At 48.0% G+C, this 17,746-nt stretch overlaps 1 protein-coding gene across 1 annotated transcript; it reads right to left on the bottom strand.

Annotated features, from left to right (window-relative positions):
* Nucleotides 1-1,181: 1,181 nt before the first annotated feature.
* On the bottom strand, nt 1,182-7,590 carry LOC132591791 (vomeronasal type-2 receptor 26-like). Its single transcript, XM_088662553.1, has 5 exons — nt 7,309-7,590; nt 5,899-6,705; nt 3,769-3,996; nt 3,229-3,355; nt 1,182-2,092 (listed from the first exon to the last, which is right to left on the bottom strand). Exons 1-5 carry the CDS (start codon nt 7,588-7,590, stop codon nt 1,182-1,184), a joined length of 2,355 nt encoding a protein of 784 aa, XP_088518679.1.
* Nucleotides 7,591-17,746: the final 10,156 nt, after the last annotated feature.

The following is a 17,746-nucleotide window of genomic DNA, read 5'->3' as shown; positions in this document are numbered from 1 at the left end:
ACCTTTTCAACTGCATACTATTCAATAGTCCATAAACTTTTTTAAAAATTTAAATATACAATTAGGAAAAAAAGATGATAACAATTTTTTTTTAACTCCAATAAAAATAATGTTGAAATTTTAGTCTGCTTCAACAGAAGTATCGTGTCCAGAATAAGGGAAGTAATAGTTCCATTCTATGCTGCCTTGGTCAGACCACACCTGGCATACAGTGTCCAGTTCTGGGCACCCTAAATAAAGGAAGATATTGATGAGCTGGCAGGTATGGGGTGGAGGGTGACTAAGATGACTAAGGGTCCAGAAACTAAGCCCTATTTGTAACAGTTGAAGAAGCTGGGTGTCAGGGACTAGGCAGGGGAGGAATGGGGGAGACCACCTCTCCATCCTGACCCTCCCAGGGAGGAGGAAGAGTATAGATTTACAACAGGGGTTTGAGGGAAGTCACAGCTCAGAGGCAGATAAGGGGAAAAGTTGGGCAATCATGGGAGAGGCAGAGCAGCAGCTGGCTGACATGTCATTAGTAAGCGTTCCAGACCCTCTATCTCCCAGAACCCGGCAAGCCTTAAAAGTAGGAGAGCAAAGAGCTCAAAGACAGAGAGCACTTAGGGGCACCCGTAGAGGAGGTGGTGATGAATGAGAAAGTGGGAGAGACGGGGAGAGAGAGGTTCACTCAGGGCAACACCATTATCCAAGAGGCTGGGTTCTATAGCGACTCTCTGTAAAGTCTGAAATAAAAAAAGACTGTAAGAAAGTTTTCCTTGTCTTTTTACTTTCCTGGGCAAGCAGCCGGGAACCGCTGGTAGCATCCTGACATTGGGTATGTTTATTCTGCATAGAGGCCTACATTTGTTATTTTCATTTATACTGACTCCCATGCCACAGAGGGCATTGTATAATTACAAGGATATTTTTCTACAATTAAGAAAAATGAGTGACAGTGGACAACCTTATTCCGTTCCATGACTAATTACAAAATTTTGATAATGTGAATTCTCTGTGATCTATGTGATCTACATCTTCCAAAGTTTTATCAAATTTTCAGCCAAATTTCATAATTATTTCCATTATGTTGGTTGGTCTACAAGATCAAATGAGGGTACAGTAATTATTTTTAAAAAGCTGAAACCTTATTTTTCAAGAACATCACTTCCCTACATTCTTGAAAAATAATATTTTCAGAATCAGATGCTATCTTTAGCTTTTGCTGTCAGGTGCTCCTTTGTGTTCAGATCAGGTCTCAGCACAATAATGTAGCATTTGGGAATAAAGATGCAGCCCAGAAGCCCAGCACTGGAGGCCAACATAGAGAAGACCTGCACGGCTACCATGTATTTCCCCTTGGTGCTCAGGTAGGTGGGCACAAAGGACACCCAAACACTGCAGAAGACCAGCATGCTGAAGGTGATCAGCTTGGCTTCATTAAAAGCCCCAGGCAGCTTCCTGGCTAGGAAAGCCACCGTGAAGCAGATGGCAGCCAGGAAGCCCATGTAGCCAAGGGCACCATAGAACATGGCCACAGACCCTTCATTGCATTGCAGGATGATCTCTCCAGGCTGGGAGTGCATGTCAGAGTCTGGGAATGGTGGCGAGATCCCCAGCCAGATCATGCAGATGACAACTTGGACACAGGAACAGGAAATGACAATGGAGTGGGCCAGACTCTTCCCCAGCCATCTCCTCACTGTGTTCCCTGGCTTGGTGGCCAGGAAGGCCAGAACCACAGTGATGGTTTTTGCCAACATAGAAGACACAGCAACAGAGAAGATGATGCTGAAGGCCATTTGTCGAGGAAGGCAGGTCCCTTTCCTTGGCCTCCCAATGAACAGGAAGGAGGACAAAAAGGAAAGCAGGAGGGAGACAAGGAGGATGTAGGAGAGGTCCCGGTTGTTGGCTTTGACTATGGGTGTCTCCTTGTATTTAATGAAGATTCCTAAGACAAAGCTTGTGGTTAAGGACCCCAGTAGGGCAAGGGAAAGTAGGACAACCCCTAGAGACTCTTCATAGGCTAGGAAGGTGATATGCTTGAACACACATTGATCTCGCTCCTTGTTTGGATGCTGATTTCCTGGGCATTTTTGGCAATGGTCTGCATCTGCAAGAGAAAGAGAGGGAGGGAGGGAGGGAGGGAGGGAGGGAGGGAGGGAGAGAGGGAGGGAGGGAGGGAGGGAGGGAGGGAGGGAGGGAGGGAGGGAGGGAGAGAGGGAGGGAGGGAGGGAGGGAGGGAGAGTAATGTCTACTACACTGGATTCAGCCAAGCCCTGAGCAATATCCAGTCTCTTGGGAGAGATTCAGTTGTAGACCAAGTCAGTCTGGGACAGCCACAGATCACTACAGGTATTTAATTAGGTTTTTCTAAACATTAGCTCGACCCCTGAAGAAATTTCGAACAGATTCTAGGGCTAGATATCCCCAGCTTGGACTCTGGCAAGTTGGGCTGCTTAGAGCTCCCTATACCAGGGCCAAAAGGAGGATCAGGAGACTGTGCAGAGGTCTAATATCTTCCTTAGGTCCACAATAATCTTTACAAGGTAAAGGACCCCGGGACAGTTAAGTACTGTCAAAGGCAACTATGGGGTGCAACGTTCATCTCGCTTCAGGCCGAGGGAGCTGATGTTTGTCCACAGACAGCTTTCTGGGTCATGTGGCCAGCATGACTGAACTGCTTCTTTTGCAAAGGGACCCCATGACGAGTGCCAGAGCGCATGGAAACACTGTTTACCTTCCTGCTGCAGTGACACCTATCCATCTACTTGCACTGGTGTGCTTTTGAACTGCTAGGATGACAGAAGCTGAGACAGAGAAACGAGACATTAGCCCGTCACATGGTTTCGAACTGCCGACCTTCTGATTGGCAAACCCCAAATGCTCTGTGGTTTAGAACTCTTTCCTTTACATTTGATCAAATATATATTTTGGAGTGAGGGTGCGTAATAGGGCTGAGGAGTGGGAAATGGAGGGGGCAGGCTTTTAGTGATAGAGATTTTTATGTCCAGCTTTCCCAATCAGGTTACTATATATATGTATTATGACGATGATACATTTTAGAACAATATTGTAAACTATAATAATCAAAACAGATTGATGATGATGATGATAATTTGAATCACCCAGTTCACTCCCACACATGAAGCATACCAGCCTGATCCTTCCCAGAAATGGCTTTGAAAGATTCCTGACTTGAACCCTTCTCTCTTCCCCAAGGCCAGCCTTTCCCTTGGAGTCACCCACCTTCCTGAGTGGAGATGGTCCCTTCTGCACAGGGAAGACATTCATAACAGCAAAGAGGCTTCCCTTCCTGAATCACCTTGAAGGATCCAGGGCGACAGCTTTCCACACACCTGGAAGTAGGAAGAGTCTAGGCAGAAAGACAAAGAGTGTCAATGAGAATTGTTGTTTGAGGCATAGTATGTTGTCATATGCTGTAACTATGAATTTCCCATCACTGTCTATTAAATTAATTATTCATGATTAAATTCAGGGAGGGAAAGAAAATACCTCCATTAAATAGAGGTCTGTATATGGGCCATGAGCTATTCACTACTGATATAAATACATTTAACAACAGAAAAGCAAGGAATTTCCCTTTTTCCACATAAACAGAGTTTAGCAGGAACCCTCCTTTGACACCCAGCTGAGCAGAGGAGCTGTAGGAACAACAACAGCCCAATGCTGGAAACAGAGAGCAGCAGCCCACAGAACAGGGAGCACTTATTAAGGCTGAAAGAAAAGACAGCAAAATGACAGGCATGATTCCCCCCTCAACGCCACCTGATTGAGCCACTCAGGCCATACAATGGCATCCTGGTCAATGGAGCACTTCAGGTCTGGGGATCCCTGTCTGTCGATACTCCCAAACTTCACTCTGAGGACGGACTTATTGGGGAACACCACCCAGTTCACAATGTCCAAGTCAGCTGCCAGCTCCCCGTTCTCATCCAAATACACTCTGTCCATGGAAGAATTGTAGAACGGGGCGTTTCCGAGGAAAGGGTGGAGCTGGAACAGAAGCAAAGATGAGAGCATTTAGAATAAAGGAAAGCAGAGTCTCCTGTTTTGCTAGCCCAGAAATGGAAAGTGAGTGAGGTCCCAGCTAAAGAGGATTGGCAACTTAAGTGGACAGAATATGCAGATTATTCTGCAGAATTTGCAGAATTTGCAGATTTAACATGCAGAATAAGAGAGCAAAAGAACATACATTGAAAGAAGAGTGGAAAGGGTTTATTGAATATATGGAAAATAACTGTATACAGCTGAAAATCATGGCAGCATTAAGCTAAATTCAACTACGTACGTAAATAATGTTTGATTAATGTAAAAGTGGAAAACTGGTTTGAATTGTTTTGGTAAATTATGCAGGGATGTATGAGATATAAAATGAACCACAGAAAGAGAAGAAGGGAAATCATTGGATATTTTAGAGTTTGTAAAATGTTTATTTGGAATTGTAAAATTGTAAATGTAATAATAATAATAATAATAATAATAATAATAATAATAATAATAATGGAAAGCATACTGACAACCCAGTTCACCTCTGCTTAGGACTGGTTGCAAACTCAATAGTAATGGAGAGATCTTGTCAACTTTGGTTCATAATATTTTCTCTCTCACACACACCCTAATCTTAAATTCAGTTCTCCACATTTCTGAAGCATTTTTAAAATAATAATAAAAAACCTCAGAATTCTTCAGTATTTCTATGTGATTTTCTCCTAGTAAACATGTTTTTGAAGGATGCTGCCCTCTTGGATTGTTTCGGAAAGAGTGAATAAGGTACGTTTCTCCTTTCAAAGCAAACTGAATGAAATCTCTAATACGGGCTCCAGCAGGGAAAGGCAGGATCTTGGTGGAGGGAGCAGAGAGCCAGAGCAGAGTCAAGTGGGTGTCAAAGGAACAGAGATTAGAGACAGCCTGATCAATGTCATCTCCCCTGCCAAAAATAATTCCAACTTGCAGGGAAAAAAGAATTGGGCACAGGATGGGGGCAGTTACCTGAGGGGCTGTGCAATGGGTAGCTCTCTATGTTTAACAACTGCTTGCCAAATTTCAGCTCACTGCTACATCCCATATTTTTTGGTGACGGGAAGCTCTCTATGTTCTAAACTAGGGATTCTCAAAGTTTTCCAGATTCTAATCCCAATAAAATGACTCTGGAAATCTATGTGTTTAGTACAATTGGTTTAATTTACACAGAAATGAAAAATGAATATGTATTAAGGAAGTTTTAAAATGGAAAATGGCTAATGTGTTCTGCAAACCTTGAGGTCTTTCCATAGTAGTTTTTTTTTCCCCTAAAGGGCTCTGGGCTCTTGCTGATATTAAGATTAATTTCCTGGTTGCTGTTCTCTGCTAGCTAACATGTGAGTGTTGTAACCTTAGATCATGTGATGGATTGCAGTATCTCCTTTTTGTAGGGAGTTGCCTTTTTGTCTTTGGCTCCAAAACTCAATGGAGTCAATATGTCAATGAAGCTCTCCTGAAGGTAAAGCAAACAGCCTGGAAGGCAGAGGAGAGAGGGAGAGGGAGAGGGAGAGAGAGAGAGAGAGAGAGAGAGAGAGAGAGAGAGAGAGAGAGAGAGAGAGAGAGAGAGAGAGAGAGAGAGAGAGAGAGAGAGAGAGAGAGAGAGAGAGAGAGAGAGAGAGAGAGAGATGCTGAACATGTGCTGGGCAGCACAAGACATGATGTCAATTTGATGTTTTCATTCTGTTATGAAGAGTTCTGTGAGTAAAGATTGAATAACATTTCTATGGGCCTGAGCAAGAATTCATTTCCAAAAGGAAATGAAAGCTTCCAGTTCTTATCCTTCCAATTGTTTCAAACTGCACAATAATCAATTTCTGCAACACTACAACCAATTGTCATGTTCAGTTGCGATGTCTATGATGAGAAAGAAAAAACCTGCCATGGCTGTAGCCTTTGAAGTCCCGTTCTCTCATTAGCCCTCTGCTTAGCTCTAGATGAATATGCAGCATTTAAGGCATGAGCCACGGCTTGGACAGTGTTGTAGATCCTGTAGCTGTCTAGAGAGAGGATTCTTTCCAGATCGTCTTGGGGAAACATCTCCAGTTTCTCTCTCTCTCTGCATCTTGTCCAGCCTTTCGCCGAGGATGAATGCTTTGAATAGGAACAATTAAAAGCACCCTCCCAAAACTTCTTAATACCAGAGAAAAAGGATGGAAAACCATCGGATGTTGCCCTTTTGCTTGTCTCAGTGAAGAAGGAAAATATACCAAGGATGTGTTGGAAAGATATGTCATTATACATCAGTTCCACGGAGACATCCCACATAGCTGTTGTGATGAAGATTTTCCCAACAATGGATTTCAGCAGTATGTCAAACATCTGTTGTATAATGAATAGTCCATCTAAGAAATAAGTCATTTCCCCGTAGTAAACAAATACATGCACTTGCCTCCACTTGAGGAATGGAAGACGATCCATTTCTACCACATTTGTATTCAGTCCATAGATGCTTTGTGAGATAACAACACAGACACCGCTCTTGATGAGCACCGGCGTCAAGCTCTTCAGGAACCTCTCTCCATTGTTGGTGTCTGGTGCAAGGAGGCCAATCAAGGTCCACCTGAAGTGCTGGAGCAGCTTGACAATCCCTGGGTACAGGGCTTCTTCTTTGGGGACCATCCAGTAGAAAAAAGGAAACTGCCTCTTATCATTCAGAACATGAGAGACAAAAGCATAAGTGACCTGGGAAGAGAAGGAAGATTTGTATCTTGTTTGATTTCAGATCAAAGCCTAAATAGTTCTAAGCCCAACATGGGATTGGGTAGGTTTTAGGAAGGAGGAAGGTCTATTGCAAGGACCCTTTGGTGGGAACAGTGATTTCATAAAAGGATTCCGGGTAATATCATTTTTTTAAAAAAAGATGCCCCTCATTAATCTCTAGAAGGAAGAATCCCTGCAGGAACTTCCAAGTTTCATGTGTCAGGCGAACATGCAACAGGAAGCCTCAGGCCTAGTGAGCCAGAAACAAATGGGCATTTAAATTACTTCATCAAGGGAGACGTTTTCAAAGTCGGGACACAATAAATCCTTTTCCCAATATCGAATGGGGTGGCCACCCACAGAATGGCAAAACCTGTCTCACAATCTGATTAGAATTATTTGAGAGTGTCAAGAATCATATTGATAGAGATGTTCTTGATATAGTGAACATGATCAAACAAAAAAGCTTTTGACAAGGTAACTCACCAAAACTTCACAGATACTCTCATGGAGTCTGAACCGGGGATAAAATGGAATATAAAACAGCTGATATCACAATGCTATTATACCTCTCTCCATTCCTACCTGTGGGATTTTATAGATGCCCAACACATTTGAAATCTGGATGGAATTTTGAGAGTCAGACCCTTCGAGAACAGCCAGTACTACGTTCATCTGTTTACCACAGCTGTAGTTTGGAAAGTTGAGCTGCCCAATTGACAACATGTCTAGCAAAGCATCATATGTCACCCTTCCATCAAAAAAGTTCTCATGGATGCTGTAGCCCAGGGTGATGTTGGGTAACAGCTTTTGATTCTGGTTGATCTCTTGAATGGCAAACAGGAAGGAGAGGAGCTGCCAGTACATTGTGGGTGCTTTCCTGGAAAAAAATTATATACATGCCAGCACTGTAAACATTCCCCTGTCCCCTTTATGGTTGCCTGTTTTAATTTTGCATTTGCATTTGCATTTACTTATTTATTGCTAGCTGCTTGGAATAACTTCTTGTTAAAAGGACAGCATGGAAATGTCACAAATAAACAAAAGACCCCTGAAATAACACCTAAAATAACTTCCCCAATGTTACTATAGCTTATAACAGTTGCTGCTGTTATTCCCATATTATCACCCTTTTTATCAATATGTTTTCCACTGTTTGTCAAGATGTATAGGGCAACATATAATAATAATAATAATAATGCCTGGGGTTTGTTTTAAAGGGGATCTAAAAATGGTGATTAAAAGATCCAGAAAGCACTATCATGATTCCACTTTGAGAAAGTAGATATTTCCCCCTGTATATTAAACCTAATGCAAAAGACACCCTTATCCTACCATCGTACACAGAAGAACCCTGCAGAATCTCCCCAAAGGCTCATCTGTTCCAGCATCCAGTTCTCAAGGTGGCCAACCAGATGCACATGCAAAACTGAGAAGCACAAGAGCTCTTCCCCTACTTGAGATTCTCAGTTCCTGGTACCCAGAGGCATAGTGCCTGTGACAGTGAATGGAGAACATAGCCATTGTGACTGGTAGCCACTGAGAGCCTAATCACCCACAAATTTATCTGCCAGTGGGATCTTCTCATGTTCTTAAAGGCAGGTACCAAATAATGAGACAGGCACCAGAAAATAACTGGAGATGAGCTGGATCTCATGGAAATGGTAGCAAGTGAAGCAGCAGTAACTCCATCCCCACAAAACGTCTTACCAATAAAAACTGGTGGAAGGACAGTCGTTGAAGCTATAAGGATCAAACATAGTATTTGTGGCAGAGAGGACCCCACTGAGGAGGTGGTCTCCTGGCCTGAAATAATTAGGTGAATCCATCTTATCCCTTTCCAAAGACAAGAGGCATTTTGTCTGCAGTTTCCCACAGTCCCCATAAGGCAGAAGAAGCAGTAGAAGCAGTAGAACGAGGAGCATATTTTTCCTCCCAGGAACGACCACCTCCTTCATGACTGCTCCCTTACAAAGATATAGAAGCCTTTTGTTGTGGTGCTTGCAAGATGCAATAGCTTTCTTCTTACTAATGGAGCCCTGCAAAGGGATCACATCTGAAGTGGAGAGAAGTCAAGCCAACCTCATTCTGGTACAGTTATCATCTGTCCTAAATCTCAGCCCACCCAACTTTTGGGTGGCTTAGGAGGCATATATCTGCCAGACCTTTTTGCCTCAGATCCATGACATCATCGCAAATTCCTCTGATTTTTAATCTACTGGACTCAAAAGTGATCTTTGGACAAATCCCTAGATCTTTGGTGAGAAGTAGAAGCAAACACACACACACTATCATTTTGATAATTATACAGAGAGGAAGTACCACTTCTGCAAGTTCCTAAACTCCTTCTGCAACTCCACCTGCAACTGCAGGGCTGGAGAAAAACATGTTTGCGAAAACTCCAAGATCTGGATGTAAAATATGGACTATTGAATAGTATGCAGTTGAAAAGGTTGACAATAGGACCCATGGAGGGGAAGGTTCAAAGATTTGGAGAAAACTATTATATATATTGTGAGGGACAGGGGATATCGCGAAGTCCCTCCCCTCCTGAGTTCAAGCCCAGCACTGACCACAGGGGAAAGCAGAGGGAGCTCTGATTCCAGTGGGGAAGCAGGAAGTCGGGTCCGAGGCTCAGGCAAGGTAGCGGAGCCAGGGTCCCAGGTGGGACAGGAAGGGGCAAGTAAGGGGGGGAGACCCATCCCTCCAACGCCAGAATTACGCAGAAAGAGGAGGGGCAAGAGAATGGGGCTTCCGAGGCTTTTGTGCTGGGGAAAGACGCGCCAAAAGTCATTCGGAGGTTCTGATACCGACTGACCACAACACTCCGTGTAAATAGCAATGACTTCAGCACTGTAAATACGCAGCACCAATAAAAGAATAAAATGCAGAGCTGCGTAGCGTCGTTACTCTGAAGTAGCCTACTCCGGCCACTGTGACAGCAACCTCCGAATCTTTTTTGGGCTACTTTGGAGTTGCCGGGATGAGCGTGTCAGAGGCGGAGAAATGGCGGCAGATCGCGGAACAAGCACAGGAGGAGCTGCAGCAGCTGACTCTGCATGCACAGGGAGAATTAAAGGCAGCTAAAGAAGAGACTAAGAAGGTCCAGGAAGACCGGCTACAACTTGCGGAACAGGTGAGAGCGCTTCAGGAAAGAGAGCAGCAATTAAGGGCGGTGGCGGTAGACCTCCAAAGCAAGCTGGATGCAGAGAAAGACAAGGCGGGAGGGGCCCCCCAAGTCCAAGTGCTGCCAGGAAGGAGAGCAGGGACCCTAGTAAGCAAGTTCAATGGAGACCCGAGGGAATATCATGGCTTTGAGACTGAGATCGTGTATGCTCTTGAGCTGCACCATAATGAGTTCCCTGATGATGAGCACAGAGTAGCATTTATTGTGGAACATCTTACCAGAGCAGCCAGGGAGTGGCTAAGACCGTTAATCGCAACCAAGAATCCTTGCATGAAAAATGTCCAACAATTTCTAGAAGGTTTGAGGACGATGTATTCGTCCGATAGTCATATGGACCAGACTAAGGAGGAACTGCATAATTTACGCCAAGGAAATATGACAGTTCGCGCATATTGGGCGAAATTCACCATGCTGGTGCACAGACTGGGGTGGGTTTTGGAGTCGCCTCCTATGCAAGCGGCGTTCTACTTGGGTTTGCACGAGGAGGTGAAGGATGAGCTCTCGAGAGGTCCAAAGCCCAGTACTATGGATCAGCTGAGCAAAGCGGCTCTGGCGGTGGGGGTGAGACAGGAATCCCGGTGGAACGACAAGCAAGCGACGCGCGCAAAGCGGGCTTGGTTCCCACGGTCGCAGGAGAAGCCACTCCCTCAACAACCCTTTCAAGCCACGCCTGGGGCCAGCCAGGACCAGGAGCCCATGCAGATTGATAGCGCGCGCGCGCGGGCTTTTCAAACCCCAGCGGCGCCAAGACGCAAGGAGGGAAGGGGCGGGAATTGCTTTCTCTGCAACTCACCCCAGCATCTCGTCAGAGACTGCCCACATCGCAGGGAGTGGCAAGGAAAGGCGGGAACGGTGGTGCCCTCCCCCACTGACGCAGCACCACAGCAGGGAAACGGGAAAGCCTGGCTGCAGGAGACAAGGGGCAGCAGCCAGGCACAGTCAGCAGACAACAGCCCCAGCCCGCCCACCCGCACAGAGAGGAGCAGAGCCAGCCCACCCCTCCCAGAGCAGGAGTGGTTCTAGAAGTCACGCTAACGCTCCCAAACGGCTACCCACTGACAGCCCTAGCCTTAATTGACAGTGGTGCATCAGCCAACTTCTTCTCGAGAAACTTTGCAGAAGAGCACCAGATCCAGCTTCTGCAGCTGGATTTTCCTCTGCACGTGGCAACCATTGACGGCAGGGAGCTGCTGGGAGGGGCCATCACACATCAAACCCCCCCCATGAGAATGACGGTGGGAAGGCACTCAGAGACACTGGCGTTCAACGTCACCACCATCTCAGACCCCCCCATCGTCTTGGGCATGAGCTGGCTGGCGCGCCACGACCCCTCCATCAGTTGGCACCAGAGGTGCATCACGTTTGGGTCGGACTTTTGTCTGGAACATTGCATGCAGCACCAACCAGGGGAGGGGCCTCCGATAGCCACGGTGGCCACCATGCATATCAAAGGGGGTGAGGCGATACCCAAGCCGTACTGGGACCTTCAGGAGGTCTTCAGCGAAGCGGAGTCCGACCACCTACCCCCGCACAGGCCTTTTGACTGCCAGATCAACCTGGTGCCAGGGGCGACGATACCCCCAGCCAAGCTGTACGCCATGTCAGACCAGGAACTGGAGGATCTGCGCGCTTTCATCGACAAGAACCTCAAGCGGGGGTTCATCAGAGAAAGCAAGGCAGCAGGGGGCAGCCCGGTCTTCTGGGTGGACAAGAAAGACACGCAACAGCGCCGTCTTGTGGTGGATTTTAGACGACTGAATTCAGTGACAGAGCCAGTGGCTTTCCCCATGCCCAGAGTGGACGATCTCCTGACAGCGGCACGCAGGGGCAAGATTTTCACCAAGCTGGACCTACGGGGGGCGTACAACTTGATCAGGATCCGGGAAGGCGACGAATGGAAAACCACGATGTTCACGCCTCTGGGCTCTTTTGAATATCTGGTGATGCCTTTCGGTTTGCAAGGGGGCTCAGCATGCTTCCAGGCCTTCATGCACCACGTCCTGGGGTCCCTCCTCTTCAGGAAATGCTTGGTCTTCCTAGATGACATCCTTATCTATTCAAATGACCCAGTGCAGCATGTGAAAGATGTCAGGGAGGTGTTGCAGCGCCTGAAGGAGAACCACCTGTATGTGAAGCTGGAGAAGTGCAAGTTTCACACCAAAGAGGTGGACTTCCTGGGCTACAAGCTGTCAGACAAGGGGCTGGCGATGGACAAGGACAAGGTGCAGGCCATCCTGGACTGGAACAGCCCCAGGACGCGCAAAGATGCCCAACGCCTACTAGGCTTCGCCAACTTCTACAGGAAGTTCATCAAGAATTTCTCTCGCGTTACGGCTCCCATCACTGACTGCCTGAGAGGCAAGCAGAAGTTCAGGTGGACACCAGAGGCGCAAGCAGCGTTCGAAAGCCTCAAGAGGGTGTTCGCCTCAGACCAGAACCTGTTCCACGTGGTTCAGGACGCGCCCCTACGCATTGAGACAGATGCTTCTGAAAAAGCTGTGGGCGCCATTTTGTTGCAACTGGACGCCAACAGGGAGTGGAGACCCTGTGCCTTCTTCTCCAGGAAGCTGACACAGCCTGAACGCAACTACACAGTGTTTGATAGGGAACTTCTCGCGATCTACGCTGCGTTCCAGCACTGGCGACACTTCCTGGTGGGCGCAAAGCACCCCATCCAGGTGTGCACAGACCACAAGAACCTGGAGTTCTGGAGAACTGCCAGGGTGCTCAACCAGCGGCAGATACGGTGGGCAGAGTTCTTCTCGAACTTCAACTTCTCCATCCACTACATCCCGGGAGAGCAGAATGTCAGGGCGGATGCCCTCTCCCGCAAGCCAGAGTACATGGAGGAGGAGGCGCCACCAGCACCCAGGCACATTTTCCCCCCGTCAGCATGGTCATGCGGAGCAGCAGTGGTGAGCGAGGCAGAACTCACAGCACTGACGGCAGCGGATGAATTGGCCAACCGCATCTTCAGAGAACTGAGAGGGGGGAGGGAGCAGGCAAAAGACTTTGCAGAACGCAGGGGGCTGCTTTTCTACAAGGGGGCACTGTACCTGCCCACCACCCAGCTGAGACGTACAGTCCTCAAGCAGATGCACGACAACCCAACGGCGGGTCATTTTGGAAGGGACAAAACCGCCCACCTAGTCATGAGACACTTCTGGTGGCCAGGGGTGCGGGAAGATGTTCGAGACTATGTACGGGGCTGTGACACCTGCCAGCGGGCAAAGGTGGTCAGAGCAGCGCCACCAGGATTGCTGGAGCCCTTAGCCACCCCACACAGGCCGTGGGAAGTGGTGTCCATGGACTTCATCACAGATCTGCCTTCTTCCAGGGGCAAGACCGCAGTGTTGGTGGTGGTGGACCTCATGTCCAAAATGTGCCACTTTATACCGTGTGCCAGGGCGGTCTCGGCAGAAGAGACAGCCAGACTGTTTGTGGACCACGTATTCCGACTGCATGGATTACCTTTAAGAGTTATTTCGGATCGTGGCCGCCAATTTGTTTCCAGGTTCTGGCGGCGGCTCATGAACCTCCTGCAGGTGGAGGTCAGCTTGTCGACAGCTAGACACCCGCAGACCAACGGACAGGCGGAGAGAGTCAACGCCATTCTGCAGCAGTACCTGAGATGCTACGTCAGCCAGCGGCAAACAGACTGGGTGGATCGACTGCCACTGGCAGAATTTGCCTACAACAATGCGGTGCAGGTCTCCACAGGGGTGTCGCCCTTTAAGGCCAATTACGGGCGCGACCTCAGATCTTTCCCAGAGAGGGAGGGGGAGGAGGAGGAGGAGGGCCCACAGGCTGAGGATTGGGCAGAGGAACTGGAGACGGTGCACCAGCAGCTCAGAGAACACTTGGAGAGGGCCAAGGAAGCGTACAAAAGGGGGGCAGATCGCCACAGGCGACAAGGGGAGGTCATCAGGGTGGGGGACAAGGTTTGGTTGTCCTCGGAGGGCCTTCCCACCAGAGGGAGGTGCAAAAAGCTGGCGCCCAGAAGGCTGGGTCCCTTCACAGTCACGCAACAGGTCAACCCGGTGGCATACAGGCTGGCACTGCCAGAGGACATGAGGGTGCATCCAGTGTTTCATAGATCGCTGCTGTCGCCGTACAGGGAAAGCAGCAGGCTCCGAGACAGCGAACACACCCCCGAGGGAGGGGGGGAGAGGGGAGGCAGGGAGCAACTCAATGAAGCCACGGCCATCCTTGATTCACGGAGGGGGGTGGGGGGCCTGGAGTACCTCATGGCATGGGAGGACGCTCCGCCCTCCCAGAATGAATGGGTCCCCGCCACTCAGATACAGGAGGAATTCTTGGTGGAAGAATTTCACGCCCTCTTTCCCCACAGACCCAAGCCCTGGCACATGGAAAGGGAGGGGGAGGAGGAGGAGGCACGGGAGAGCAGCTCACCATGGCGCTGGGAGGCGGAGTTTGAGGAATCGGGAGACGAGATATGGGTGTCACCAAGATCCACCCAGTCAAAGGCAGAAGCAGATTGGCAGCACATTTTTACCCCCACCAGCTCAGACGCCACGGACTTTTTGGGATTCCAGTCCTCCCAGGCGGAAGGGGGGGCCTCGCAGGACTGGGCGGAGGTGTTCACACCAACGGGCTCGGAAAGCACTGAGTTCCTAGGCTTCCAGTCGTCACCGACACCTGGGGGGGACCTGGGGAGGGGAGAAGGGGAGCTTGGAAGGGGGGTGGATGTGAGGGACAGGGGATATCGCGAAGTCCCTCCCCTCCTGAGTTCAAGCCCAGCACTGACCACAGGGGAAAGCAGAGGGAGCTCTGATTCCAGTGGGGAAGCAGGAAGTCGGGTCCGAGGCTCAGGCAAGGTAGCGGAGCCAGGGTCCCAGGTGGGACAGGAAGGGGCAAGTAAGGGGGGGAGACCCATCCCTCCAACGCCAGAATTACGCAGAAAGAGGAGGGGCAAGAGAATGGGGCTTCCGAGGCTTTTGTGCTGGGGAAAGACGCGCCAAAAGTCATTCGGAGGTTCTGATACCGACTGACCACAACACTCCGTGTAAATAGCAATGACTTCAGCACTGTAAATACGCAGCACCAATAAAAGAATAAAATGCAGAGCTGCGTAGCGTCGTTACTCTGAAGTAGCCTACTCCGGCCACTGTGACATATATATATACTGTATATTCCGGCGTTTAAGACGACGGGGCGTATAAGACGACCCCCAACTTTTCAGTTAAAATATAGAGTTTGGGATATACTCGCCGTATAAGAAATACGACACGGCGTATAAGACAACCCCCGACTTTTGAGAAGATTTTCCTGGCTTAAAAAGTAGTCTTATACGCAGGAATATACAGTGTGTATATATATATATATATATATATATATATATATATATATATATATATATATGCATACCGTGTTTCCCCCTTTTTAAGACACCGTCTTATAACTTTTTTTCGTCAAAAACACACACGGTGTCTTATTTTCAGGGGATGTCTTAAGGCTTGGTGCTCTAGTAGTCAGTGCAATCACACATAACACTTTCCGGCACATGCAGTTGGAGATACAGATCAGCTGTAGCGCAGAAATAAGCTGTTCCTGGCTCAGCTATAGTGCGCGCCTAGCGAAGTCAGCCCTGAGAAGGGAAAATGGCATTTTAAAATGCTGTTTGAAGTGATTTCAGCCTGCCTCCCCGCCGCCCGGAGCGCCCAGCAACACGGACGGAGCGCTCAGCAGCACCAGGAGGAGTGCCCCACCGTGCCGGGCGGCGGGGTGGCAGGCTTCCTTGGCAGGGCCAGGAAGAGACGAGGCCGCTGGCTCGGGCGCTCCTGAGTCCTGACCCCAACCGCTTCCACGCGGCAGCAGCAAAAGAGCCGTGCGGCCACATGGAGAGGCGAGCGCCCGAGCGGGAAACGCGCTCTCTGGAAAGCTCTGCACTCACTTCATCCGCCCGACGGGAAAGCGAAGTGGGGAAGAGAAAAAGAGCTGCTTCGGTTCTTTCTCTTTTTCTCTTCCCCACTTCGCTTTCCCATCGGGCGGATGAAGTGAGCGCAGAGCTTGGAGAGGCGAGCGCCCGAGTGGGAGACGCGCAAAGGTCTTTCCACATGAGCAACAGTTGCCAAGACTGCCCAGAACTGCCTTGCCCTTCACTGTTTTATCTACCCCCCTCCCCAGGCAACAAGCCTTCACCCTTTCCCCTCCTCCTCCTCCTCCTCCTCCTCCTCCTCCTCCTCCTCCTCCTCCTCCTCCTCTGTTTCATTGCCATTCCCTTTCCCACAACATTCCCATCACTGTGGAAATGTCTGCCTGGAACTCCCCCTCCAGAATAACACTCCCTTCTTACTCCATCCAGTGGAAACATTTAAGGATTTTTCTCAGGAAGTGAAACAAAACAGGGGCACGGGGAAAATTGAATTGTTTTTTGGGAGGTGGGGGTGGGGGTTAGAGATGACAGTTGAGCGGGTAAGATTCTGGCCAAATGTGGACCTAGGTCCATGTGTATATGGACTGAAGGCACAAAATGTCAACAACAACTTTGCTGACACTGAAAAGAATAAGCAGAGGCATAAATATAGGATAACTGGCTTAGTACACCAGAAGCTTAACATGAGTCAACAGTGTGATGCAGCAACTTTTTAATATATTAAATAATAATATTGATTACCCTCCCTCACTGTAAAGTCCCTGGGTGGCTCACAACAATTTTAAATACAGCATTGAACACTTTTTTTAAAATTTAAATATACAATTAGGCAAAAAGATGATAACAATTTTTTTTAACTCCAATAAAAATAATGTTGGAATTTCAGTCTACTTCAACAGAAGTATCGTAAGGGAAGTAACAGTTCCATTCTAGGTTGCCTTGGTCAGACCACACCTGGAATACTGTGTCCAGTTCTGGGCACCCTAAATAAAGGAAGATATTGATGAGCTGGCAGGGGTGGGGTGGAGGGTGACTAAGATGACTAAGGGCCCGGAAACTAAGCCCTATTTGTAACAGTTGAAGAAGTTGGGTGTCAGGGACTAGGCAGAGGAGGAATGGGGGAGACCACCTCTCCATCCTGACCCTCCCAGGGAGGAGGAAGAGGAAGACAGTATAGATTTACAACAGGGGTTTGAGGGAAGTCAGAGCTCAGAGGCAGATGAGGGGAAAAGTTGGGAAATGGTGGGAGAGGCAAAGCAGCAGCTGGCTGACCAGTTGCCACTAGAAAGCATTCCAGACCCTCCATCTCCCATAACCCGGCGAGCCTTAAAAGTTGAAGAGCAAAGAGCTCAAAGACAGAGGGCATTAGGGGCACCCGTAGAGAAGGTGAGGATGAATGAGGAAGTGGGAGAGGCGGGGAGAAAGAGGTTCACTCAGGGCAACACCATTATCCAAGAGGCTTGGTTCTATAGCGACTCTCTGTAAAGTTTGAAATAAAAAAAGACTGTAAGAAAGTTTTCCTTGTCTTTATGCTTTCCTGGGCAAGCAGCCGGGAACCGCTGGTAGCATCCTGACTTTGGGTATGTTTATTCCGCATAGAGGCCTACATTTGTTATTTTCATTTATACTGACTCCCATGCCACAGAGGGCATTGTATAATTACATGGATATTTTTCTACAATTAAGAAAAATGAGTGACATTGGACATCCTTATTCCGTTCCATGACTAATTACAAAATTTTGATAATGTGAATTCTCTGTGATCTATGTGATCTATATTTTTCCAAAGTTTTATCAAATTTTCAGCCAAATTTCATAATTATTTCCATTAAGTTGGTTGGTCTACAAGATCAAATGAGGGTACAGTAATTATTTTTTTAAAACTGAAACATTATTTTTCAAGAACATCACTTCCCTACATTCTTGAAAAATAATATTTT

Source organism: Zootoca vivipara, chromosome 2, assembly GCF_965207765.1.
Source record: "Zootoca vivipara chromosome 2, rZooViv2.hap1.1, whole genome shotgun sequence".
NCBI classification, from domain to species: Eukaryota; Metazoa; Chordata; class Lepidosauria; order Squamata; family Lacertidae; genus Zootoca; species Zootoca vivipara.
This window is presented reverse-complemented; position numbering and strand designations above follow the sequence as displayed.

Excerpts from the sequence above, each read along its gene's own strand:
- LOC132591791 (XM_088662553.1), bottom strand. The coding sequence starts at position 7,590 with ATGTACTGGCAGCTCCTCTCCTTCCTGTTTGCCATTCAAGAGATCAAC. Across the intron at positions 6,706-7,308 it reads GCATCTATAAAATCCCACAG|GTCACTTATGCTTTTGTCTC; the intron begins GTAGGAATGGAG and ends TTCTCTTCCCAG. Across the intron at positions 2,093-3,228 it reads GACCATCTCCACTCAGGAAG|ATGCAGACCATTGCCAAAAA; the intron begins GTGGGTGACTCC and ends TTTCTCTTGCAG.